We start from the raw sequence: 26,303 nt of genomic DNA on the forward strand, positions 1-26,303 counted from the left end.
CCAACCTTCAGGTAGGGTCTCCAAAATATGAGATCATTTCCCCCTGGGAAAACTGGCAGCTTCGAAAGGTGGACTCTATGGCATCACGTCCCTGTTGAGCTTCCTGCCCCCTCCAAACTCTGCCCTCCTCAGGCTCCACCCCTAAATGTCCTAGAATATCCCCAACCCAGAGTCAGCAAACTGAGGTCTGTTCTTTCATCCCACTGTTCCCTCCAGTAGAAAAATGTTGCTTTCCGTTTGTATTATTTTTTCTTAAGCGCAAAATCCATTTGGCCAGACGCAAGAACAGAACAGGCGAAATGTACATCAGGGGAAGCAAAGCCTCTCCTAAAATCCCATCAACTCTCTGCGTAACTATTGTCTTCCTCCAGCCCGAGTCAAACTTTCCAGATATAGCCATAGTTGTTGATATCTAATATGTCACTTATATTACACCTTGGCATTTGTTCACATTATTATGTATTACTTGGAAAGAATTTTTAAAAAAAGAATTTAAAGCATAAGGAAAACAAATGAGATGACATCATGACATTCTTCCAAGCTGATCACAACTCAAAAACGAGCACTTGGACATCCCACAACTGTTTGGAAAAATGCATGAACCATAAGGCTGACGCCTGATTAAAGAATTGTTAATCAGCTGCAAGAAGTTTAACTGAATACATATGAATAAACACCACAATTCTGAAGAATCTGTTTCTTTCTCAGCGTTCATTACCTAGGAGAGATCATAGCAGGTGTCAACTCGAAAGAGGACCTCATGGAAGAGGAGGAATAACCTCTAAGAACTGCAAACCGTTTCCAGTTTTTCAAAAGACGTTTTCTTTTGAAAATCTGCTGTCTAATCACTTGGGGATTAGAGGCGGACATGAACCGGGGAAATGGCAGTTTGTTGCAGTTCGTGGTTCGTCGCATTTTACGAACCACAAACCGCCACGAGCTTGCCCAGTTCACGAACCAGTCCGTTTGGTTCGTCACTTCCAAGGCTGCAAAAGGTCTGCAGAAAGCCCATCTCCCCCCTTCCGATTGCCTAGGTAACAGATTGATAGGCGCCAGGCTACCTGTAGGAAGAACTGAAAAATGAACCATATGAACCGCTCTAAAAATCATAGCAGTTTGTTACAATTAGTCAGAAATGAACTCCGACAAAACCGGCAGTTTGCAAACCAAAAAACGGCCTGGTTCGTGACAAACTTTGGTTTGTATTTCAGTTTGTGCCCATCTCTTTTTGGTACACATTATTTGTAATCAAGTGTAACTTCTTTTGTAATCTACCTGTAATCAATTAATAGGCTTATCATAACTTCCTAAGCAGAGTGTGGTGTAGTGGTTAGACTAGGATCTGGGAGACCCAGGTTCGAATCTTCACTTCGCCACGGAAGCGTGCCAGGTGACCTCGGGCTAGTCACACACACTCAGCCTATCCTACCTGATAGGGTTGTGGTGAGGATAAAGTGGACGAGAGGAGAATGATGTAAGCTGCTTTGGATCCCCACTAGGGAGGAAGGTGGGGTGTATATAGAGTAAAATAATTTTTAAAAAGGATTAACCCTTTATTATGTAGTGGAGCAAACAACAAAACACTCAGTTTCTTTAAACTTGAAGGTATTAATGGGCTTGGAAGGGTATAGTTCTGCTTTGTAAATGTTGCAGCCTTATGTATAAGATAACCCTGAAGAATGTTGCTAAAGACATTATGATAAAACCAAGAAACAAAATGAGTTAGCATACTGCTCAAGTAGGCAACCAAAGTATTGTTGGCTGTATTGAACAAGTTACACATTTTGGCAAAAACACAACCAAGGCAGAGACATGTTCAACAGAAAAAAACCCACATTATGACTACCCAGCCATCCCACCCACCTCCCCAAAAAGCAAGACTGGATCATCCAGTTGAAACTGATAAAAGGGACTACAAATTGCCATGTGGAATCAATATACAGACAACTTGCAGCAAAAGTTTTTTACTTAAATGTAGTTTTGCCTTGTCCATGTCAATCAAATGTATTGTTCGTGTCACTTTGGATGGGATGAGACAGACAAGAAAATTGGCCTCCATTAAAGCCTCCAAGCTGCACTGCAATGCACACACTCAAAAAATAAAATCTGGAATTTATAAAGGAAGGAATGGCAGGAATCCACTAGCTTCTAGCCAGAGTTAACTTGTTACGCTGGCTCTAACGCTAACCAAGGTTCTGAAGGTTTGATACAAGCTTCAAATCCCAGGTTAAGCATGAATCCTGGTGATCCCCAACAGCTGCTGAAGTTAATGCCAATGGAACCGTTAATCCTGATTTGGCCTGGCAAAGGGAACTTGAGCTCTAGTGAGGAAACAACCACTTCTTCCGCCCACCCCCAACTGGAGCGGCGTGGAGGACAATCTAAACTCCCCTCTGTCTGGAGATCAGGAGGCGGGGCCACCAGCCATGTGACCATTTTCGCCGAGGGCGATTTAAACTTTTAAAAACTCCCCCCCCTTGTTCCAGCTGACCCAAAGTGACATCATTGGCCCTGTGAGCGTGCGTGCCCTTTGTGCACGCACATGTGGTACCAGGGGCACCACCTCTCACCAAGAGTTGCCCCCTGTGCTGGCAACCCACTGAGTTCCACCACCTCTTTTCCCAGAAAAAAAAGCCCCATTGTTTCCTATTCAGTTGGGAAGGCTGCAAAAACTATAGTTTACTTGATGGGGGGGGGGGAGTCATGCTGGGAAAGTGTGGAAAGAGTACTTAATAGGAAAGTAAAGCCTAGGCCAGGGCACATACTGTGGTTAAAAAACCACATCTCGTGGAAGGTTCCTCTACCCTAGCTGTTAGCGAGGCTTGCGAGCATCTTATTGAATGACTGCAAATACTTGTTGAGCATCTTCCGATGTTCAACAAGGATGTTGCAAAAGTGCAAACAGTTCCTGACCCCATATGGAGACGCTCACACTTCACTGAATGCAAAAGGAGGCGATAGAGATGCCTGTGGCAGGAATTACAGAGACAAGAGACAAAAGAACTTTTTTTCAAGGCACAGAAAAAATTGCCATTACAAATTATCACTTAAGGCCTCTCTCACTCCGTCTATTAAGAGCTCCGTCTTATGATTATTTGCAGCCCTCTTATGGAGAGTAGATGTTCATTTATTGAATATTCCCACCGGAGAGTCTTCTTTTTCAGCTTCAATCCGCCCTCCTCTTTTAAATGTCACTAATCGGAAACACATTATACAAATATGCTCTGCCTTAGCTGCTGTCAGAGAACCTCCAACAGTTTTCTTTTAATCAAAAGCCCTTAAAACTTTTTGCTATACCGAATACCGCTTCCTCCCATGGACGAACAGTCTTAAGAAACCCAGGTTGAAGATTCTAAGGCCTTCCAATTAAATTAGTTACGAATACATTCAAGCCTAGTGACACCTGACATATGTCATCGTAACTTGACTTTGTATCAAACAATCAAACCTAATTTCCTTGTAAGAGTTGACCATCAGTCCTTGAATGAAGACTTACAGAGGGGAGATTATTACTCATCACGACTGGCTTTCATCAGTATGGTTGTTGTGAGTTTTCCGGGCTGTATTGCCGTGGTCTTGGCATTGTAGTTCCTGACGTTCCTACAATTGTAGTTCCTACAATGCCAAGACCACGGCAATACAGCCCGGAAAAACCACAACAACCATCGTTCTCCGGCCGTGAAAGCCTTCGACAATTTCATCAGTATCTTCAACGGTTCCTAGTAGGGAACCACACTCACCATATTGGGGACATCTCAAGTTCATAATGGCTCATACACAGAGAACTGAAGAAGCAGGTGAATATGGAGCGGGTTCATTATTCTCCTCACTGTACAGGCAATGACATCAAGAGCAAAGCTGGTTTAAGGATCAAGGAGAGCTTGCATGCAAACATGCAACAACAACACGGAAGATACAATTGGTGCCCAATGCAGCAGCTAGTTCATTGATGGGGAGCCTAAGGGCCAAGCTACACATGACGAATGACACTTGAACGGCAAGTGGATTGAGTGGAGGGCAAGTGAACAGGGAGAAATACACTTGCCATTCAAGTGTCATTCGTCATGTGTAGCTTGGCCCTAAGTGTTTAATTAGAACACATCGCATGAAATTGACGATCACTACACAGGCTGCCAATTTGCTTCCATGCCAAAAGTGCTGGTGTTAACCTCTAAAGTTCTTCATCACCTGGAGTCCTCATATCTATGAGACCATCACACATACACGCCCGAAAAAGCTGCTCTGATCATCAAGCCACACATTTTGAACAGTTGCTCCACTCGGGTTGGTGAGAACTGTTTCTGCTCAGATTCTCTCCAAGGCCACTCCTGTTTACAGAATAGGCTTTCCAGGGCCATTCTCATTTATGGAACAGGCTTTCTGAGGCCACTCCCATTTACGGAATAGGCTTTCCAGGGCCACCTTTATGGAACAGGCTTTCCAGGGCCTCTCCTGTTTACGGAACAGGCCACTCCCATTTATGGAATAGGCTTTCCAAGTCCACTCCCGTTCACAGAACAGGCTTTCCAGGGCCACTCCTGTTTATGGAACAGGCCACTCCCATTTATGGAATAGGCTTTCTGGGGCCACTCCCGTTTATGGACTAGGCTTTCTGGGGTCACTCCCGTTTATGGAACAGGCTTTCCGGGGTCACTCCCATTTACGGAACAGGCTTTCCAGGCCACGTTTATGGAACAGGCTTTCCAATACCACTCCCATTTATGGAATAGGCTTTCCAGGGCCACTCCCATTTATAGAACAGGCTTTCTGGGGCCACTCCCATCTATGGAACAGGCTTTCTGGGGCCATGAGAAAGGTCTCAGCTTCAAGAGATTTCAGAAACTCTGTAAGACTAAGCCTTACAGACATGTTTTGGATGGCTTGCGATTGGAGAAGGCAAGCGGTCTTCCCCTAGAGCCTCTGGGGTGCAGGGAGATGGAAGTCCAGTGAGAAATATATAAAAATTACTTGCAGGCAGACATATAAAACACAGGGTCGCTGCGTGGCTTACAAGATGAAAATGGTAAGAATAGTCGGGCAAAACGTTACTTCAGCAAAGATGTCAGCCCTGCTGCATGCCTGTGAACTCCTGAACCCTCAGGTAACATGGGAGCTAGTGTCAGAGCCCAGGAAAAGCCTTAACAGGTATCCGTATAAAGTGGCAGGAAAGGGGAGCTTATATGACTGTCATGCATTTGTAATGAATAACAACATCATCACCTGTAGTCATGTCTCACCGGATTGTAGCGATCACCAGATTTACAGATCTTGCAGGCGCTCCAACATGGGCATTAACCACAGCGCTTTGTTATTGTTTGGGCCAACACTACATTTAAGGGGGGGGGAGAATTCAATGGTATCATGCAACTGTAGCCACCCAGCCTCATTGCCATCTTTACATAAAAGTTTATATATTTGTTTATTTAATATCATTTGTAGTCCGCCTTTTTCACGGAGACTCAAGGCAGATTACATAGAGTGAGATTAGCACAGTCAATATCAAGGAGATTTCAATAAGCAATGCCATAGGATAAATAAATGCAAGCTTACAAAGACACAGCATTAGCAAAAATCCAATACAAAGCTGAAGAAATGCTGAAATAGAGCATGAGCAATTCTAGGACTGACATTAGACAACAGAGAACAACCCGGTAGGGTCATGCTTAAAGTAACAGGTAGCACATGGGAGCACATACTCAAAGCAACAGAGAGTGAGTAAAGCAACATAGTGGTGAAGTCTATGGTCCCTAACTTGTTAGTGAAGCATTTCTTTGAGATCATTTCCCTACAATATGGCCCTCAAATGCAAACCGGTTGCACATACATACACATCCAATACCCTACGTAGCTTCAGGGATGAGAGCAAAATAAGGTAACCTACCATAGCCTAAGGCCCAGGAGAGCCTGATCTCATCAGAAGTTAAGCAGGGTTAGCCTTGGTTCGTAATTGGATGGGAGACCTCGAACAAAGACCGGGGTTGCAGAGGCAGGCAATGGCAAAACACCTCTGAAAATCGGCATAAGTCAGCTATGACTTGTGGGCACTCTCCACCACTACCATAGCCTAAGAGGGTCAAACTCCTCAGCATCTTCTTGTAGTTCTCCAGTTCTTCTCATCCAAGTAACAGAAGGCTTTCCTCCTCTCCCTTACTGGGTTGCATTTGTACCTTGCATTTTGCTCTGGTAACATAAGGGTCTTTTTTTTTTCTTTTTCACTGTTTGTACAAGCTCTTGAAAGTGACTAAAGCATCCACTATTTCGCCTGTCACTGACGCCAGCTGATCCCTTTGAAATGGAAAAATCTAAGGTGGGGGGGGGGAGGTTAGAGAGTCGATGCCTGCCACAGAAGCCAGCCAGCCAGCCCAACCACAACCATTCATAAGCCTAGAGGCAGGTAATTCAGTTCAACGCGAAACTGGCAAATAACAGTATGTTTTATTTAATTAGGATCAACACAAGAGATAAACCTCACAGCAGGGTGAGTAATGACAACATTTCAAAAATAATTCAAGCCCAGGTAACAAAAGGGCAAATTTCAATTACAATTTCAAAGTTGGCTTTACACATCCAGAGGGGGAAAACCAGAAAGACGTATAAATATGAAATGATGTTCGTGATTATGCAGGCGCACATGAAGAAGCATCGCAAGCTATTATTTCGCATCGCGTATTAGCAAACAGAAAGAGGTGATCTCTAAGCCAACACTGCCAGTTAGGTTCCGCCTGTGACTTACGATAGCAACAAGTTTCCATAGACCTCTAGCATCATGGCGAGAACCACCTAGCTACCTAATACCAAGTCATCCCTTTGGTTTATCAAGGTCAGCATTGTCTACTCAGAATTAAAGCGGCTGACATCAGCTCTGATGTGGTCCTTTCGGAAGGAGCTGCCAGGAATTGCACCTGGAGTCTTCGGCATGCAAACGATATGCAAACTGCATGCAAACTGCGCCATAGCCCCACCCCACCCATGAAAAGCTCTACGGGAAAGCATCCAGGAGCGACGATCTGGGGTGCATTGCTTCTCGATAACAGCTAACTCATTTGGTTTTTCGCACCGAGCGTGATTAATGTGTCTTTTTGCTGTTTTAAGAAAATCAATGCTTGGCCGATAGGTGATGGGGCCAAATCTTTATTGAATGCTCAAATGGCCAACTCCGCAATGGCATCATCTCTCGGCACTGCCGGCCAAGGCCAATTCAAGCAGTGGACTGGACTGGAGTGGAAGAAGGCAAAGTACAAAAAAGCTGGGAATCTGCCCCCCACCACCCCATACACTGTGGGCTCACTTAGCCTGCGGTCAAATGGTGATTTAGCCCACTTCCCAGTGATGTCCCCAAGCATACAACCCTTTACTTTGTTCTGTCTAAGCAAATGGCCACCCTACGTGACATATCCTCCAGAACTCACCACCATGGACCCATTCCTTTAGCTATTAAGTCTGTTTGTTTGTTTGTTTGTTTGTTTGTTTGTTTGTTTGTTTGTTTGTTTGTTTGTTTGTTTGTTTGTTTGTTTGTTTGTTTGTTTGTTTGTTTGTTTGTTTGTTTGTTTGTTTGTTTGTTTGTGTCTGCCTTTCTCTCTGAAACTCAAGGCAGATAACACCGTGTGAGTTAGTACAGTCAATTTCAAGGACATTTCAATCCACAACATACTAGGGTCTATAAATGCAAATGTGCAATGATGTAAGATCAGCAGAAATCCAATAAAGAGTTGAAGAAATGCTGAAACGGAGCACAAGCCATTCTGATACATTAAACCACACAGAACTACCCAGTAGGCTATCCCAAACAACAGATAGCACTCAGTAGCACATCCTACTCCCCTACCGATGCTTCAAGATCCAGTGCTCAACTTCACTGAAAGTTTGAGCCCCCAACTCGATCTTACACGGTAAATGTCACTAGGAACTTCAAAAGAAGGATGGATATGATATTGGCTTTGTTGTTGCTCCAGCACTTCTCTCCCATTAAAAGGGGCCATTACAGCTAATTTAAACCACAGCATTTAGGATGAGGATCAATCAGTTCAGAGATCAAGGGTTTGTTCAGTCAACCCAGAATCACAGGTTCTCTCAATATCTGAGATTAAAAGGCGCCACCCTTCTGTCTATCCTACTACAGCTCAACAGCAGAACATGAGTTTTACATGCAGAAGAGAGCTGCTGCAGCAGAGTGATAAAGTGGTTGGGTTGCTAAGCAGCACTCTGCTGGTTCGACCCCTGCCATGAGCTCAGCAGGTGGCCTTGGGTAAGCCTCGCCTCTCAGCCCCAGCTCCCCAGCTGTATTATGAGGATAACAATAACTCTGATTTTGTTCGCCACTCTCAGTGGGGCACTAATCTGTCTAGAAGAGCAGTATATAAGCAGTTATTATTATGAAAGCTGCTTGTAGCGTGTTAGTTAAGTGGTTGGGCTGTGAATCAGCACTCCGCTGGTTCAAATCCGACGACTGCCATGAGCTCAGCAGGTGGCCTCTCAGCCGCCCATCCTCTCAGCTGCAGCTCCCCAGCTGTATTGAGGGGATAATAAGAACACTGACTTTGTTCACCGCTCTGAGTGGGGCACTAATCTGTCTAGAAGAATGGTATATAAGGGCAATAGTACTAGTAGAAGGAGCAGCAGGTTCCAGCTTGATCTCTGGCATCTTCCATTAAAGCTTCTCAGGCCAGAGGAGTTGAGAAACACCGTTCTCTACCAGAGCATACAATGCTCAGCTCTGTGGGCCAAATGGTCTGATAAGGCCGCTTCCTACAATCCGACATAAACCAGGAATTCCCGGATGTTTCAGAAACCACCCAAGAAAAATCTTGAGCCACGCACCAGAGATAAACAACTGTGCTACTGCAAGCAGGCTTGTTTATCCCAAGAGGAACAGGAAGGGGACTGGAGAGCCCTTCGATACCTTTTGCGTTTCTCTCTTTAACGTTGCTACGGCCATTGGGACAGGCAAACAAGTAGAGGCCACAGTGAAGCAAAAGCTCACAGCTTAGAAAGTCCACTGTGCAGTACCTGCTACCTCCCGTTGTAAGGATCTTGGGTACCAGGGCCGAGGAAACCGCTGCCAGACAACAGCAGTTCTGGGCTGAATGGATGGAATCAGCGTCAGAGGCTCAAGTTCCATGACAGTTATCCTGAAAGTCTTCTTTCCCTTCTTTTGGCACTATCTTACCCCAAGTCTACATAGCTCAGTGTTGCCTACTCTGGCTGGCAGCTGCTTTCCAGGGCGTCAGGCAGAAGACGACCTTTTCCCACCCCGGCTACCTGACACCTCTTGACTAGCAGGGACCTTCCTCACGCAAAGCTGGTTCTTTACCAATAAGCAATAGTACAAGTATTGTGTAACCATTCCCTTGAGGGGCTACGTTACATATGAAGCTGTCTTATACTGAATCAGAGAGCCTTGGTTTAGCAAGGTCAGTATTGTCTACTTAGCAGGGGTCATTTCGTAGAAAAAGAGCTGGAAGAACTCATTAGCATAACTCATTAGCATATGCCACGTCCCCTGACATCACTGGCAGTGTGTCATCAGCATAACTGATTTGCATGTGCCACACCCCCTGACATCACCTATCCTGGCAGTTTTGGACCCAATTCTGGCCATTCAGGGCTGGAATTGGGCCAAAATGGCAAAAAGGGGCTGAAAATGGCCGAAAAGGGGCCCAAAATGGTCAGGATTGGGCCGCTGCTGAGTGGGAGAGTGATCCACCACCCGTCAGAGGCCCGATCCAGGCCGTTTTGGCCCCAATCCAGGCTGAAACGGGCCCAAAATGGTCAAGAGTCAGGTGGGCGGGGCCACCTGACATGTGACCTCTTTGGGGAACTGCCAGAACTACATTCCTGTGCGTTCCCTCTCGAAATGAGCCCAGCTACTTAGTTTGGCAGCTGCTCTCCAGGATCTCAGGTAGAGGTCTTCCACATCACCTACTGCTTGGTCCTCTTAACTAGAGATTCTGAGGATTGAACCTGGCTCCTTCTGCATGCAAAGCAGATGCTCTTCCACTGAGCCACAACCACTCCCATCAGGGACTGATGTATCTCTCCCAGTGCAGTCCTAGGCAGCGTTACACTCTTCTGAGCCCACTGACTTCAGTGGAGCTGGTGAATTGGTTGGGCTGCAAAGCAGCACTCCACTGGTTCAAATCCCACTTCTGTCATGAGCGCAGCAAGTGGCCTTGGGTAAGCCATTCCCCAGGTATATTGTGGGATAACAATACCCTGACTTTGTTCATGACTCTGAGTAAGGCACTAATGTGTCCAAAAGAGCAGTACAGAAACACAGTTATTATTATGAAACCAGCTGTAGCATAGTGGTGCAGTGGTTGGGCTGTGAAGCAGCACTCTGCTGGTTCAAATCCCACTACCGCCATGAGCTCTGCAGGTGGCCTTGGGTAAGCCACCCCTCTCAGCTCAGCTCCTCATTGTGCATTGTGGGGATAATAACACTGATTTTGTACACCACCCTGAGCAGAGCATTATATAAACTCTATTACTGTTGTTTTGTTGTTGTTGTTAACAATAACAATAACAATGTGTAACTCTGCTTAAAACAGCACTGTCAGTTGCATGTAACTCTTATCCAAACTACATGGAAAAGATATGGTGAAATGTCTGTATTTCAGGCACTGAGTCCAGATAACCTTATCTGATTTCTCTTTGCCTACCTTTCTGTCCGTTCTTCCTCTTCAAAAGATAGAGGAAATGCAAGAGAAGGTCTTCTTTGAGACTTACTAGGCGATAATTTTCCACCCCTTTTAACCAGAAGTAGATTCTATGGAAGTTCCACTGTATCCCATACCATCTTATGCATCAGAAATGGCACCATATTCTTCATTAGTGACTCTTCCTGCCAAGTAGCAACTACCACCATTCAAACAACTGTATGGCAAATTATTCAGTGCCACAGCAGCTCCACAGGGGCCAGCCCTTCCCCCGCCTACATCCAGGCCTTCCAAACTGCAAGAGAGAAAAAAAAAATCTGATCTCTGCAGCCAGCATAATGCAGCCACCAAACCAATTGTTGGCCCCATTGGCATCGTTCTGCTTCAAGTACCCTACAGGCAGAGTTTCCCCCTAAATAACTACTTGCAACACTGAATAATACCAGTTGAAAAGCTTACTAATGCTTCTCTCTGAAGCAGAAAATTAAGATGCGTTCAGCTAAGGGTTTGAGCGTAGGGCTCCTTCCACTAAAGGAGAAGACCTGCTTCAAAAGGAATCTTTGCTTGGTTGAATCCTGCAGGAGAATGAGGAAGTAATGAGATGGCCACAGTGAAGTGGTAGAATGGACTGTGCCAGTTCAGACAGCAGGGAAATGGCTTACATCTTCTCATTTAGCAGCAGTAGTAGAACCCAACCAATGACTTATATTTGTTTCCCCATTGGCTAGGAAATCCATAGTTACTATTTTCTAACAGGCAAAACATGCTGGTTTTATATTTATTTATTTACTTACTTCCATTTATGCTCTGCTTAACAACAACAACATTTGATTTATATACCACCCTCCAGGACAATGCCCACTCAGAGTGGTTTACAAAGTGTGTTATAATTATCCCACAACAACAATCACCCTGTGAGGTGGGTGGGGCTGAGAGAGCTCCGAGCTGTGACTGACCCAGGCCGTCGTCACACGGGCATCTCTTCCGTTAAATTTACAGCATATAGCGTCCTACCTGTTATCGGCACAGTAACGTTTCTTTGGGTCACCTAACGGCTCTTCGCGCCACCAGCTGTCCACACCGAAGCACTCTGTTCTGTTCTCTCTAACCGCGCAGAAGCAGCTCCTCCCCCTTTTTTTTATTATTCTGGCGTTTAATTCCGCTATAACGGAATAACAGCATATAAACATTACGATCCTTTTGTTTTTCCAACTTTGAAATTATATAAATAGCCCTTTGCCCGCAGAAAACTCCCTGTCTGACGTGATCCCCATCGCTGAAGACTCTGCCATGGCAATTGAGTCATTTTTACTTCAGCAGAAAGTTTTCATTGTGTTATGTCGTTATGGCGTTATAAGGACATAATAAGATAAAAAAAAGGGGAGTCGCAGGAAGAAATGGATTCTGGGATTGAAAGGAGGGCATAGGACGTTGTGAGGCGAAATACATCGATGTGAGGCATTCACACTGAGGCGCAAAATATCGCAACTTTCAAGCAAAAAACAGCAATGAGGAAATCGCATCAGTGTTGGAATAAGGTGGGTGTTTGCCGGGAAATAGCGCCATTTTAGCACTAAAAAAAAGCCCGTGTGACGACGGCCCCAGTTCTCCAGATTAGAGTCCTGCGCTCTTATCCACCACACCAAACTGGCTCTCCAACGGGGGACTCGAAGCATCTTACAACATTTCTCCCTTCTCCATTTTATCCTCACAACAACCATGTGAGGTAGGTTAGGCGGCATGTAACTGGCACTGAGCAAGTTTCCAGATATCATGGCAGAGTGGAGATTCGAACCTGAGTCTCTCAGATCCTAGTTGGAGACTATAACCAGTATACCACACAGGGTCTCTGGACAGGGATGCCCAAATTAGGGTTTTCAGAGGCTGTTCAGTTACTCTCTAATTACAGGGTTTTCACATGCATATTACACAATCCAGGAGTGGATGCTGCTATTGCGCCCTGTGAAATGCCCAATAAGGTATCGATGCAGAATTTGAACATTTAATCAGAAAAGCTTAAAGGCAAAGCTTATAATTATGGAGTAATAGCACAAGCAGTCTTTTCTCCAAGGAAAATGGTTTTAAAGTAAAAAGAAAATTCTTTATCTGCAAACAAATCAGCTTCATTTTTTAAGGAGAAAAGAACTAAAGTTTTAAAAAATCTCAGAAATAATTCTGCATCGATACCTTATTGGGCATTGCACAGGGCTCAATAGCATCATCCACTACTGGATTGTGTAATATGCATGTGAAAACCCTGTAATTAACGACTGTTATAAAATAAAAACTGCACAATATACAGCAATGTGCGGGTGCAGTATTTAGTTTAATGCAGCCAAATTACACCCTTAATATCACAGAAATTGTATAGTTCAGTGTTGCCCAGAAGTCTGCAGAGGTTCTTAGAAATTATTTCACAAGCTAATCCTAAAGACACTCTCCAGGTCGTACTCTCCTGGATACAGTGGGGCCTGTTTGTGAGTAGACCTGCTTAACGTTGCATCTTTAATGGGTCATACATGGAGAGATCACAGAAAAAGAATCAGCACGCAAAAGTTTCCCTGGTTTCCTGGAAAGAATTCTCATTCGCCATAGCTGAGCCAGCAATTTCCAAACTTGGTACAATTGCCCATTAGACCAAATGAGGAAGAGCTGCTTCCAAATAACTCGTTTTCTGGACTCTGTGCTCAAACTGCGCCTTGTATCATAAAGGCAAAGACAGAAGCTCCTAAAATGTTTTTGTGGGCCAGGGAATTATTTGTACCTACTAGAAAGGCCAAGACAGTAAGCCCTTTTCAAAATGTAATCCGCCCCTCCAAAAAACCCTCAAGAATGTACCAAACTACACACTTTTTCAGCCGCCTGTGATTTTTCACTGGTTATACTTCTATTCCATCCACAAATGCAGCAAGACCAAAACCTTCATTAGCCCAGTTTCAACCACATTCAGCCAACGTTAAATCTATAAAGACTTCCTTTTTTATACCCAATTGAAAGGATGGCATGAACATCTGTTTTCACTTCAAGACATTAATTTTCAATTATTGAAGAGAAACAAAATAAATCCTGACAAATTACGGGTAACTGTGGAATCTTTTGTCTATTAGTTTAGAATAGTAATTTAGAAATCCCACAATTAACATTCCCAATGAGAGACTGTTCCGCCGGATACTTGTTATTTAAAGTAATTTGGTAATGAATGATGTTCGTTCTACTGCCTGGATTGTATACAAATGTTTCGGGGAGGTGGAGAGAAAAACCCACTGCATTCTCAACTAGCAAGTTGCTGCCTTGTAACAATTTTCTGTTACCAGCACACACACAAAAAAAACCCTGCACACATAATATTAGACATTTTGAATTATGCAACATTTTATTATTAATCTGCGCACACTCTAGAAATTGCTCTCCCCCTCCCACCCGCACACTCACTTTTATAGGTTAGTTGTACACGCACCAGGAATGACATTACAATTATAAGCATTTTGTATACAAGCGAAGGATTTCAACCAGTTAAACGCGAAGCCGTACTCCCCCCTTCCCGTTCCAGAGGTCCTCGGGGGAAACTTCACTGGACTGTGGCAGGAACATAAGACAATGGAAGCTAAAAATCTGGGATTCCTTACCTAGCTGAATTGCATGCTTTCAAAATATGTTGGCCTGCTCTGGGAATCGCCAGTATCTCCACTGGTGTCAAGCCCCCACCCACCCACCCACCCACTGCAGACAATGCTACACTTGCTAAGAAATAATCAGGAACCTAAATTATCTGATTTGAGAGGGGAGGGAAGCCTCTCCATTTCAGTTAACGCATTCACAACGAAAAGGCACAGAATTGTATGAATGAACTGTAAAACTGGAGGGGGGGGGGAAGAGGATCACGGAAATCTCAACGATAATTATACACGGCAAAATTTAATTTGCAGACTATTCCAGTAGCTTCAAGGTTCTTGGCTATCTACTGGGGAAGGGCGGGGGAGGGGAGAGACGAAGAAGGGGAAATTATATCTTTAAAACAAGTATGAAAGACATTGTTACTTCCACAGTCAACTCTGTAACTGAGCTTCGACACTGTATAATTGACTTTGCAAGCAGAACAACAGCAATATAACAAAGAAAATGTCAGTGTTTCTACAGCGTTAATCTATACCACTAGGAGAGCCTCCCGCTGTCAGCTAGAGCTGACAATACAATAGCTTTCAAAGGGATATTACCACCAGGCTTTCATTCTTGACATCAATCAAGACAAAAAGAAATCTTTTTCACATGACATTAAAAATCAAACCTCTGTATGAGCAGAGAGGTGAAACAGCATTCCTCTAAAGGAGATCATGCATTGTAATCAACTAATTGGGAGCCCAGGAAAAAAGGATGGGGTATATGTCTGTGTGTGTGTGTGTTTTTTAATTTAGCTTTGCATATAATGAGGTCGAAAACCACCTAGGTTGGTTGGGGGGGGGGGCGATGGCTTGGTGCGCACCCGTTTGTTTTTGACTGACACAAATGAGGGAGGGGAGGCTGGGAATCAAAAGTTTCTATCAGCATATTTGCCAAGAGAAAGTCACGGCAAAAAAAAAAAATGTGACAGCGATTCGGCAACTTCAAGCAGGATAACAAATCCAAGCTTAATTAGCGCATCTCTCTTTGTTTTACCCCGCAAAACAGTTTGATTAGTGACTAGCACATTTACACACACAATACCATCGCAATCTGACAGCAATCTGCAACACTGTCAAATTCACAGGCAAACATGGATCTCAGGTTTAAAGTCTAGTACACTGCTCATTCAGTTGTATTCAGGCACCCCTTCCCTGCCATTTTAGGCAAAGAACTATTCAAATTTTGAGAATCGCAAATCTCACTTAACCCACTCCCCCCAAAAAACACCCCAGTTTCGGTGAGCTCTATAGCCTCTAGGATAGAAAATTCAACAAAAGCCAAATAGATATATATGCCCTCTCCCTAAAACTGGAAACAAAATACAAATGTTAAGACAACGTCATCCGTTTCTTATGCCTTTCTGTCTGAAAGCGCCTGAATATTGGTCTCCAACCATTCTATGGCTATGGGGACGCAGAATCACTTTCAACAGAGGTTAATTACACCCTCCTTCAAGGTGATTAAACTCTAAATGTTGATTTAATAGGCAAACTGCTAGTATCCTAGTCAAGTTGACATACCTGATTGTCATCTAGATTCTTTAAAAAGCTGCGCACGGTTTAACACAGAAGAGAAAGCGTCACAGTTATGGGTTGTAACCCTATTGCCTTCCTAATTATTCCATTTTAAAAGTTGACACAAAGCTAGAAAGATGCAAGTTATTATGTAAACCCCTAAATGAATAGAGAAGGGAAGTACTGGTCATCAACCCACTGTAAAACTTACTTGGTTCACATATCTGTGGTCAATGGATGGATCACAGAAAACCACCTATTGAATGGGAAGGTGTTAACCTTTGTCAAAGAAACAATTCCAGTCTCAATGAACGTATTCTGTTTCGATACTGAGTCCAGTTTCTTTTTATCAAGCTGAATATACCGGAAGAATACAGATTCATGGTATTTCACTTAGCCCTCCCAAATTATGATTTACATTAAGTCATCCCACGCCATGTAAAAGGAACCATCTAACTTTCTATTTAAATAGATCCGAATCCTTTCATTAACATACAATCTACATTTTTTCAGGTATAGATGCATACCTTTATGCCACACACCCTCAGCATCAACTTTTGGCATGGATATGGATGTATGTACCTGAAGAGAAATTCAGGCAACATTTAAAAAAAAAAGCATAAAAGAGGGGAAGACCTATAAAGGCACTCAAACAGCCAAAACAACCTGTGAAACATTTGGAGGAGGGGGAGAAATCTTCTGAAATTTTTATAATTTAAACCTGTTTTCAGTCTTACTTAGGCCTGAGATCCTGTGACCGTAGGACTCCTTTATTTATTACATCTCAATTATTTCCATGGAAACATGGATGGTAGCAACCTAAAGATTTGCCAGCTCCCAAGACGCATCAAAACGTATGATGGTCTATTGAAAAAAGAAAAATCTAACCTCCTGGTGCTGTAACCTGAACAAAGAAATCCTCTATCCATTTTATAAATCATTAGGAGGCCCAAAAAACCCTAAAGTGAATGTGAAGTTAAGTGAATTCAACATCTCTACTATGGATATCATCTTAAGGTCACAGCTTGGCCAGTTACCACCAGAATACGTGGTATCCAGTTTGTCTTTTGATAGTTCATCCCCCAATACTTGTATCAGCCTTACACAGAAAGAAACCATTCCAAATTTGAAACAGACCAAGTCTGGAATTCAACTAACATGCAGTCTGGAAACTCAGCCACTTAGATCAGTTACAAAATATACCAAAAGGCAAAATGGAGGCAGGGGACACTACAGAAAGAGAGGCGTATAAAATGACTGTAGCCAAAACAGAAAATGTATCATGCTCAATTTTTTTTTAAAAAAGGTTCTAAGCATAGATGCTTAAAGCAGCACTGGGAACTAATGGGTCTCTGGCATCCCACGATGAGTTCTTGGGCATGGAATGAGATTGCTTTTGTGCAACAGATTATTAGAAGCCATCTTTCAAATGTGAGTGCCTTATTCTAAACCTTGGAAGGCCTCACCTTTCTCCCTAAAAGTAAAACTCCGGGGTTTCTCAGACTTCTTGTATCAATCACCAGGAAACTTCTTTTGCCAGATTTTGTTTTGGATTGTGAAAGTCCATAACACCCTACTGGTAAAGCTGACACACAGCTAGAAAGGTGAAATGTACTGTCAAGCCATGACAGACACCTTCAAACTTCTGTTTCGTGTGAAGGTCTTGCTTTTATGGTGCCTTAAACATGCATTTTACAGCAAGAGTCCTTATTCTGTGGGAGAAAGCATAAAGAACGTTTTCTCTGCTGTAAATCTATTAAAAAGCCAGCTACTTCTTCCTGTCACTAAATGAATGACATCTACAATTATTAACAATTCAAATGGTTATATTAAGTGTTAATAATGAGGTCTGCCCCCCTCCCCTGCAAAGGAACAAAAAAAAAAGATATCAGAAGCTATAGTTACAAGTAAAAGGCTGTCAGGTTCTAACTAAAATGTGTTTAAATTTGCTAGGCTCAATAGCAAGGAATCACAATAACTTCTACTAACCCTATCTCCAAACAGTCTTCGAGGAATGTAACTTGAGATCAGTCGCAATTTGCTAGGTTAGTTGGTTCGTTTTGTGAAATGCTGTCCTCATTTAAAAGAAAAGGAACCCAAAGTTCCATGCCCAAATATTTTAAATACGTGGAATCATTTTGCAGCTCATGATCATCGGGAGGAAGAGTGCAAAAAGTATGGGCATTGCATTTATTTCGAGAGGTTGCAAAGATTTATTTCAATGATTTATATCCCACCTTTCAGGTCTTTGTTTCGATAGTTCATGGATATAACTGGTTCTCTTTGCCACCGGATTTACAATAAATTATACGGCAATAAGACATGCATATCGACAGACCTCAAGCCTGACCAGAACACATGAGATCTGCAACTAAAAAACAATTCTGCTTTTTAACTGCAGAGCAGCTTCTGTTATGGTTGGTTTAGTGATACAGCACTGAAAACTAGAGATAGGGGCCTTGCAACTCAAAGAAAATAAGCATCAACTAGCACAGGACTGTAGTGCAACAGCCAATTTTCTGGACTGGTTTCTTGGTCAACCTGTGAGCCACAGCAAACCCCACTGCAATTGACGTAAGTTATATGAAAGGAATCAGGTGAATTCCCAACAAAACTTTCACACCCTTAGAGCTTCCTCTGAGAAAGAAGCGGTCAAACTTCTGAAGGATCCATAATCCAGGGCAGCATGTATCCTTACAGGAGGTTTTATTTTCTCCATTTCCAATCTTGCTGCGTCAGGGTTTTTTGGCATAACATGGACGTACATCCAAGTTCCTTGTACCTTCATTACTTGCAAGGCACATCACTTGATACAAGCAGTATCATACCATCAGCTATCCAACCTACACCAAACGCTTCTTTTTATTATTTAAAAAAAGTGTCTTTCGTTTGAAAGGGTAGATCAATCATGTGGTCACGGGGGGGGGGGGTGTCAAAAGAGCAGAAAGCTCAAATGCTGAGCATTTCAGAACCATCTAGTGCCTCCCATAAACTATTTAACAAGAAATTCAGATAGGCTTTAATTTTTGCCTTGTTGACATAACCATTCACTTTCCCCCCTTTTCAGGATGCTCAGTGTCTCAAGCATGCACAAGGCACATGCACTCAGAAAGAGTCATCATTCCGAATTCCCACATTGCATACGCATCCTTGCGCTTCACTATTCACACAGAGACGGGTGTCGTCTGCTCACCTCCTCCCCTCCCCCCCCCCCGCGGTCGGCCCACTTCTGCTACTCAAACTATGGTCCGATTGATCCCTTCTTTCCTGCCTGGTTTCCCACTGCACTGCTGCATTCGGCAACAGGGGCAGCAATAGAAGTGACACCGTCCAGCAGCCATTACGGGATCAGAGCAGCAAATCCTATACTCCTGAGCGTGAGGGTTACCTCCTCGCTTTCAAACAAGCAAAGGAAGGAGAGAGAAGGGGGGGGCCGCCACATGAACTAGGCAGACAGTAAAGGCAACAGAGGGGGAAGAAATCTCTTATGTAAGGTGCTTATGGTATCAAGTGGTCAGAGAGAGAAAGACAGGGACAGACATTCAGCTCCCACCTCACCAAGGGCAAGCTAGTCCTTAAAATGGATGATGGGAAAACAGCATAAGTAACGGCCACCATCACATGGAGTACCAAGGTGGCCTTCCCCTTCGACACACAGAGAGGCACCTTATGGGGAAACCCTTGCTCTCCTTTCGGGATAGAAACCCCTTTCTCAAGTCCCACAGGCTAAAAATAAGAACCCATTCGTTTCCAAACTTTTAAAGCAATCCTTCCCAATTTTATGTAAGGAAAAGTGCAGAAAACTAAAAAAGGAGAAAGGGGGGGGATATCTGGAAATAAGGCAGCCACAGGGCAGGCAGCCCAAGGCAAACCCCTGACCCAGCCCACAGCAACGGATCAAACCTTACGGAGGCCGAGACAACAGCAAGAAAGAGCAGTTATTTTACTCTCCCGCTTGCATAAAAATCATTTGGCGTTAGCTGCCAACGGAATGTCACAAGGCAGCCCTAGGGGATAATAAAGCAAGCCTGCTTCGCCTTGGTCTATGGCTTTTTTATAAGGCTGCTTTTGTTGAAAGAGGATGTGATGGGGGGGCAGTAAGAGGTGGAATTTGCAAACAATCTGAAGAGACAATTTAGAGGTGCGGGTTTGGGGAGGCCTAACTTTCCACAACTTGGAAGCAGCCAAGCTTGGGAGGGCCTCTTCGCTTCACCGTCTAAGGTTTATCTTGAGATCTATGAAGTCAGTCAAGGTGGGATCGGGGAGTATCTCAGAGGAGACCCACATCTGGAGTAAAATCTAACCTCCTGGAGGGGTGGAAAGGAGGCGGGGTGGCAAGAACAGCTATTCATAAACTCTGGAAGAATTTCACAGAAGTCCCATTCAAATCCTGGGGCTTCAACCACAGAACGTAAACCTGTCTTGGGGGTTAAGGCTTAACTCTTGGGATGCTTCCACAGCCCCAAACTACATATACTTAGAGTTCAGTAAGTCCTGTTCGGATTCCTTGGGAGTAAGATAAAGAACGCTGACATGAATGTCCTTTGTGGAACCAGATTCCTGAGCATTTTTCTTTTAAAGGGCCATTTAAAAAATCTGCTAAATCACCCCTTCGGTCAGCAACAGAAAGACTTGACCTGGAGATCCTCCCACAGATACCTCTCAAAATACCTTGGAATAAGTATTTACTCTCGAGGAAGCAGTAAGATCACATCAGAAGGCTGCAATGAGAATTCTACAGCCTTGGCTCTGCAGATCCACTCCCAGCCTGTGAACTGCAAGCAACTGGGCCTGCTGATCTCTTTCAAGCCTCCCTGAGATCTATGGGTCTGCTCTAGAGTAAACATCTCCTGTGTTTTGCCATCCAAATCCCCAAAGGAAGAAGAAGTCAGGGGCTATCAGATCTATAAAGCTACAGCCCCTCCAAAGAGGCTCCCCAAATCATAAAGGCAATCTTTGGGGCTTGCCAGTTGCATCACCTACAATGGGACTACTCATAAACAGGTCGGTTTGGAAGGCTTAAGGCACAGCTCATTCTGTGGATTAATAATAATAAAGCCACATACTGACAGATAATCTCACTGATTCCTAGATTTGGATAAAACCTGAGTCAGCAAAGAACCAAAAAATCCCAGCCCAAATATCTGGAGGGCAGTGATCACAGATTATGATGATGATGATGATGATGATGATGATGATGATGATGATGATGATGATGATGATGGCGATCAAAGTGCCAGCAGTCTGGTGGGATCTGAGCCTCAAGTAGAGAAGGCCTCAGTTGCCTCCTAAACTATTCTCCATCCTAAACTGTTCTCCATCGAGAAGGGTTTGGAGGCGATATCATCTCCTCTAGACAAGGTCATCCCCAAAAAGGGGCAGAAAGGGGGTAGAGTAGAAGAACCCTTGCTTCGTTGGACCAGCAAAGGCAAAATCCTTAAAAAAACCCAAAACCAACCCCAATCCACCCAATACCTTTTTTTTAATTCGGACCAGCTCCAATGATGCAAAAGAGCACGCAAGCTTTCGGGTTCCACAGCACTCTTCTTCGGGCTGGATGCTACCAACGGTTTTGTTTGCAAAAAGGGGGAAGGATTTTGCAGCCAAGCCAAAGTGGGGGGAGAGAGACTCGGCTTGCAAGAGACGCCGCCGCCGCAGCCTCCGCCGCTGTTGCTCCCGGGTCCGGTATGGGTCCAGGAGCCGGGCGAGGGCGCGCGTCGGGGGGGAGGCGGTCCGGGCTGGAGCGGCCGCCTCTGCAAACTCGCAATCCCCGCCAAAGTCGGCCCCAAGCCCTGATTGGCCACGCGGCGGAGGCTGCCGGAGCCGGGCGGCGGCCGCACGAGCGCCGAGACGTTGCAACGGGAGAGCGAAAGGAGAGGAGCCGGGGAACGCCGCTTACCTTTCACCGAGCGCGGCTTGGCTTGCTTCCTTCTGGACATTTCCAGCGCCGAGATGCCTTTTTCCCCCTCCTCCGGCCTTCCTCCCTTTCCCTTCCCTCTCTCCTCCTCTTCCTCTCCCCCTCCTCCTTTTCTTCTCCTTCTCTCTCTCTTTTTTCCCCCTCCCTCCTTCTCTCTCTCTCTCTCCCACTTGAAACTTTGGCTGGTGGCGGCTGGGCAGAGGCGAGGCGAGGCGACGGCGGCGGCCGGATCGATGCTCCGATTCCCTTGCCTGTTGCAATGCGGCAACTTGCGAGCCCTTCCTGAACACCCGCTGGGGGGGCCCCGGGAGACTCCCCTCCCTCACTCCCCCTTTACTCCGCAATCGCAATATAGATAGATATATATTTCCAAAAGCCCGTCGTGCAAATCAATCAATCAGATCCCAAATCCCCCCTCCGCGCTCTTGCGCTCCTCTTTTGTGTGCGCGCGCGTTCTCCTCGAAACTTTCTTAGGGGGGCTTTTGTGTGTATGTGTGTGTGTGTGCCTCTCCCGTCGGACTTGGAAGCCACGATCGACCCCCGTTTGCAGATCCGCTCGAGGCTCCGCGGGAGGGGGGCGAGATCGCCAGCGGGGAGCGTAGTTGGGCGGTTGTTTTTGAAGCCTCCCCGACGCACCCCCCGGCGGTTCGACTCCGAGACTCTCACAATGCCTCGGCGGCCGCCTCCTGCCTGGTCAACCCTGCCCGGAGCCGCGGGGGCCACGCAGGTTGGCCCTCCGCAAGGAGAGAGGAGTGTTCGGGGGGCAGAGCCGGCTCCGGCTCCAAAGCCCAACTCGGTCGCTTTCGAGAGTCGAGCCCAGATTTCGGAGGGGTGCTTCTCCCCCCCCTTTTCCCCCTTCCTTTGGGGGCTGGAGTGTGGGGCGCCCCCCGCCTGCCCGCCTCTGGCCGCCCCCCGGCCCCTTCTCCCTCGCTGGGCTCTTGGCAAGCTCAGTGCGCGCCCCGCCGCCGGTCCGCTCCGCCGCCGCCGCCTCCGCCGCCTGCTCCTCCCGCGCCGACGTTACTTGGCCGAAGCCGGGCCGGGTGGCTCGGGGCGGCCGCCGGGCTCGCTAGCTGCCTGCATGGGCTAGCCGCGGCGCGGGGGCCCGGCTGCCTCCTCCATGGCCGCCGCCGCCGCCGCCGCTGCCCGGGCTCGCCGCCTTTGGCTCTCGCCAGCCTCCCTCTGCCGTCTTTGTCCTGGCTCCGCTTCCTCCTCCCGATCTTGCTGCTGGGGCTGCAGTGCAGACACACATAATAAAGCCAGGCTTGGCTGGAAATGTAGCTGAGTCCCAGCAGGAGGATGTGAGGAGTGGAGTCCCGGCGGGGGAGCGCTCTGATCCCGTAGGGAGCCCCGCGCAGCCTGGGCTGATCAGACGGAGAGAGAGCCAACAGCACCGAGCCATGGACAGCCCTGGAAATACAGCTCCGGACGCCCGCAAAACCCGGCGCGCGGACCGCGGACCGGCGGAGGAGGAGGCGGCAGGAGGAGGAGGAGGCGCCGGGCTGGAGAAGCCGCCCGCCAGCCCCCTCCTCGCCCTCGGCTCCTGCGGCTCCGGCCCCCTCCCCAATGAAGGACCCCCCCTTCTTTGACCCGCCCTAGATTGCAACCGTCTCGCTGCAGTTTCGGGATGAGCTTCGCCTCTGCTCTTTGCAACTTCTTGGCCCTCTTTCTTAGGGCCAAGCTACAAGTGAGGAATGACACTTGAAACAAGTGTATTTCTCCCTGTTTGCTTGCGCTCCACTCGATCCACTTGCCGTTCAAGTGTCATTCCTAGCTTGGCCCTCAGCCCTGCAAACTTTCCCGAGGTGGGGAATGGGGGGAAGATTGGGGGGATGGCGCCCTCCGGCTGGCTTTAGTTTGGCAAAAAGGGAGGCTGCCCAGTGGGATGCCGTTTTGCAACCCGGAGTCTGCACAGATGGGTTCAGGTGGGGAGCGTGGGCTGCACCCTAGCGGTTCAGTGGTTGGGCTGCGGATCAGTGCTCTGCTAGTTCAAATCTCACTACTGCCATGAGCTCTGCAGGTGGTCTCTGGTAAGCCAGGCCTCTCATCCCCAGCTCCCCAGTTGTATTATGAGGATAATAACAAGGCTGACTTTGTTCACCACTCTGATTGGGGCCCATATCCAGAAGCTCATTCCACATCACCTACTGCTTGGGCCTTTTAACTGGAGATTCCGGGGATTGAACCTGGCTTCTTCTGCATGCAAAGCAGAGGCTCTTCCACTGAGGCACAACCACTCCCATCACAACTGATGTATCTCTCCCAGTGCAGTCCTACACTCTTTTGAGCCCACTGACTTCAATGGAGCTGGTGAAGTGGTTGGGCTGCAAAACAGCACTCCACTAGTTCGAATTCCACTGCTGTCATGAGCTTAGCAAGTGGTCTTGGGTAAGCCATTCCCCAGCTATATTGTGGGGAATCTGTCCATAAGGGTGTTACATATACCCTGACTTTGTTCATGACTCTGATTAAGGCACTAATGTGTCCAAAAGAGCAGTATAGAAACATAGTTGTTATTATGAAAGCGGCTGTAGTGTTGTGGCTGTATTGTTTGTTAATAGCTGTATTGCTGCCACCAGGCAAAGAGTGCCTGGTGGCAGCACTCTTTTATGATATATATGATATTTTAATGTTTTAATATGGAACATTTTTAAATGATTTTAAGGTTGTTATCTGCCCTGAGCCTGCTTGCGGGGAGGGTGGAATACAAATATGATATAAACAAATATATAAATAAATAAATAGTGTAGTGGTTAAGTGGTTGGAGCATGTGCTGCACCGTAGCAGTTCAGTGGTTGGGCTGTGGATCAGTGCTCTGCTGGTCCAACTCCCATTCCAGTTAGTGGTTGGGTTGTGAATCAGCACTCTGCTGGTCCAACTCCCATTCTAGCCATGAGCTCTGCAGGTGGCCTTCAGTAAGCCACTCCTCTTAGCCCCAGATGTATTGTGGGGATAATAATAACTCTGACTTTGTTCACCAATCTAAGTAAGGCACTGATCTGTTCAGAAGGGTGGTGTATATATAAGCACAGTTATTATTATGAAAGCTGTTGTAGCATAGCGGTTAAGTGGTTGGACTGTGAATCAGCACTCTGCTGGTTCGACACCCACTACTGCCATAAGCTTGGCAGTTGGCCTTGAATAGGCCCCTCCTGTCAGCTTTAGCTCCCCAGCTGTATTGTGGGGATAATAATATCCTGGCTTTGTTCACCACTCTGAGAGGGGCACTAATCTGTCTAGAAGAGCAGTATATAAGCACAGTTATTGCTATTCCTCTGTAGTAGAAGAGCAAGCTTTGGGACCAGTACCACCTTAACAAGATTTCCAAAGTATGAGCTTTCAAGAGGCAAGGCTCTCTTCTGCAATTTGACAGATCATTTTGACTCTCAAAAGCTCAGGTCCTAGGTGCTACTAGACCTGAATCTTGCTGAGATGGAAGTTTTGTTCATTTATTTACTTGCATTATTTATAGTCCACCTTTCTTGCCGAAGCTCAAGGTGGATTACACAGTATGGGTCACTACAGTCAACCTCAAAGGCATTTCAATACACATGTAATCGGGTACACATATATGTAAACCCAATACAGAGTCGAAGAAATGCTGAAACAGAGCATCCGTAATTCTAAAATTGACATATTAAGCAATATAGGCTCTAGCCAGCAGTATCATACTTAAGCAATATCTATTTAATCAGTAAAAAGATAGGGAGTAACTGTAGAGTCACTCCCTATCTCTTTACTGATGCATCTCTTTGAGACAGCTTGCTTATATTACAGCCCAGCTAATTGAGTAAAAAAGCCCTCTCAAGCCCCACTTGCTCCCAAGTGAAAGAGAGATAGTTTCAGGTGGGTAGCTGTGTTGGTCTGCAGTAGAAGAGCAAGATTTGGGTCCAGTAGCACTTTAAAGATTAACAAGATTTCCAGGGTATAAGCTTTCAAGAGTCAAGGCTGCCTGCTTCAGATACATTTAAAAGTGGAAGGATGTGGGGCAGTACATACTGGAAAGCTGTTGCCAGTCTGAGTAGACAATACTGACTTGTTGGAGCCAACGGTCTGACTCAGTTGGAAGCAGCTTCATGTGTTCAATACTGCCCATTCTCCCAGCCACAGAGAACCCCTTCCCTCCATCCCCTCTGTTAGGCAATAGGGAACCCTTTCCCTCCATCCCCTCTATTAGGCAATAGGGAATCCCTTCCCTCCACCCCCTCTATTAGGCAATAGGGAACCCCTTCCATCCACCCCTTCTATTAGGCAATAGGGAACCCCTTCCATCCACCCCCTCTGTTAGGCAATAGGGAACCCCTTCCCTCCACCCCCTCTGTTAGGCTTTAGGGAATCCCTTCCCTCCACCCCCTCTATTAGGCAATAGGGAACCCCTTCCCTCCACCCCTTCTGTTAGGCAATAGGGAACCCCTTCCCTCCATTCTGTTTGTTAGACAATAGGGAACCCCTTACCTCCATCCTGTCTATTAGGCAACAGGGAACCCCTTCCCTCCATCCCCTCTGTTAGGCAATAGGGAACCCCTTCCCTCCACCCCCTCTGTTAGGCTTTAGGGAATC

The 26,303-nt window shown here is 45.9% G+C and overlaps 1 protein-coding gene across 2 annotated transcripts in view; it reads right to left on the reverse strand.

Moving 5' to 3' along the window:
• Window positions 1–22,035, reverse strand: part of ZNF423 (zinc finger protein 423) — a 358,203-nt gene extending 336,168 nt beyond the window's left edge. The window contains exon 1 of one of the 2 annotated variants that reach the window (XM_055000810.1): window positions 21,729–22,035. In XM_055000810.1, coding sequence (XP_054856785.1) covers window positions 21,729–21,768 — 40 coding nt within the window. In that variant the 5' untranslated portion in view covers window positions 21,769–22,035. The remainder of the gene's footprint in view (window positions 1–21,728) is intronic. The other variant, XM_055000809.1, reaches the window with a different exon arrangement.
• Between the last annotated feature and the right edge of the window lie 4,268 nt (window positions 22,036–26,303).

The sequence above is a fragment of the Eublepharis macularius genome, chromosome 16, assembly GCF_028583425.1.
Source record: "Eublepharis macularius isolate TG4126 chromosome 16, MPM_Emac_v1.0, whole genome shotgun sequence".
NCBI lineage: Eukaryota > Metazoa > Chordata > Lepidosauria > Squamata > Eublepharidae > Eublepharis > Eublepharis macularius.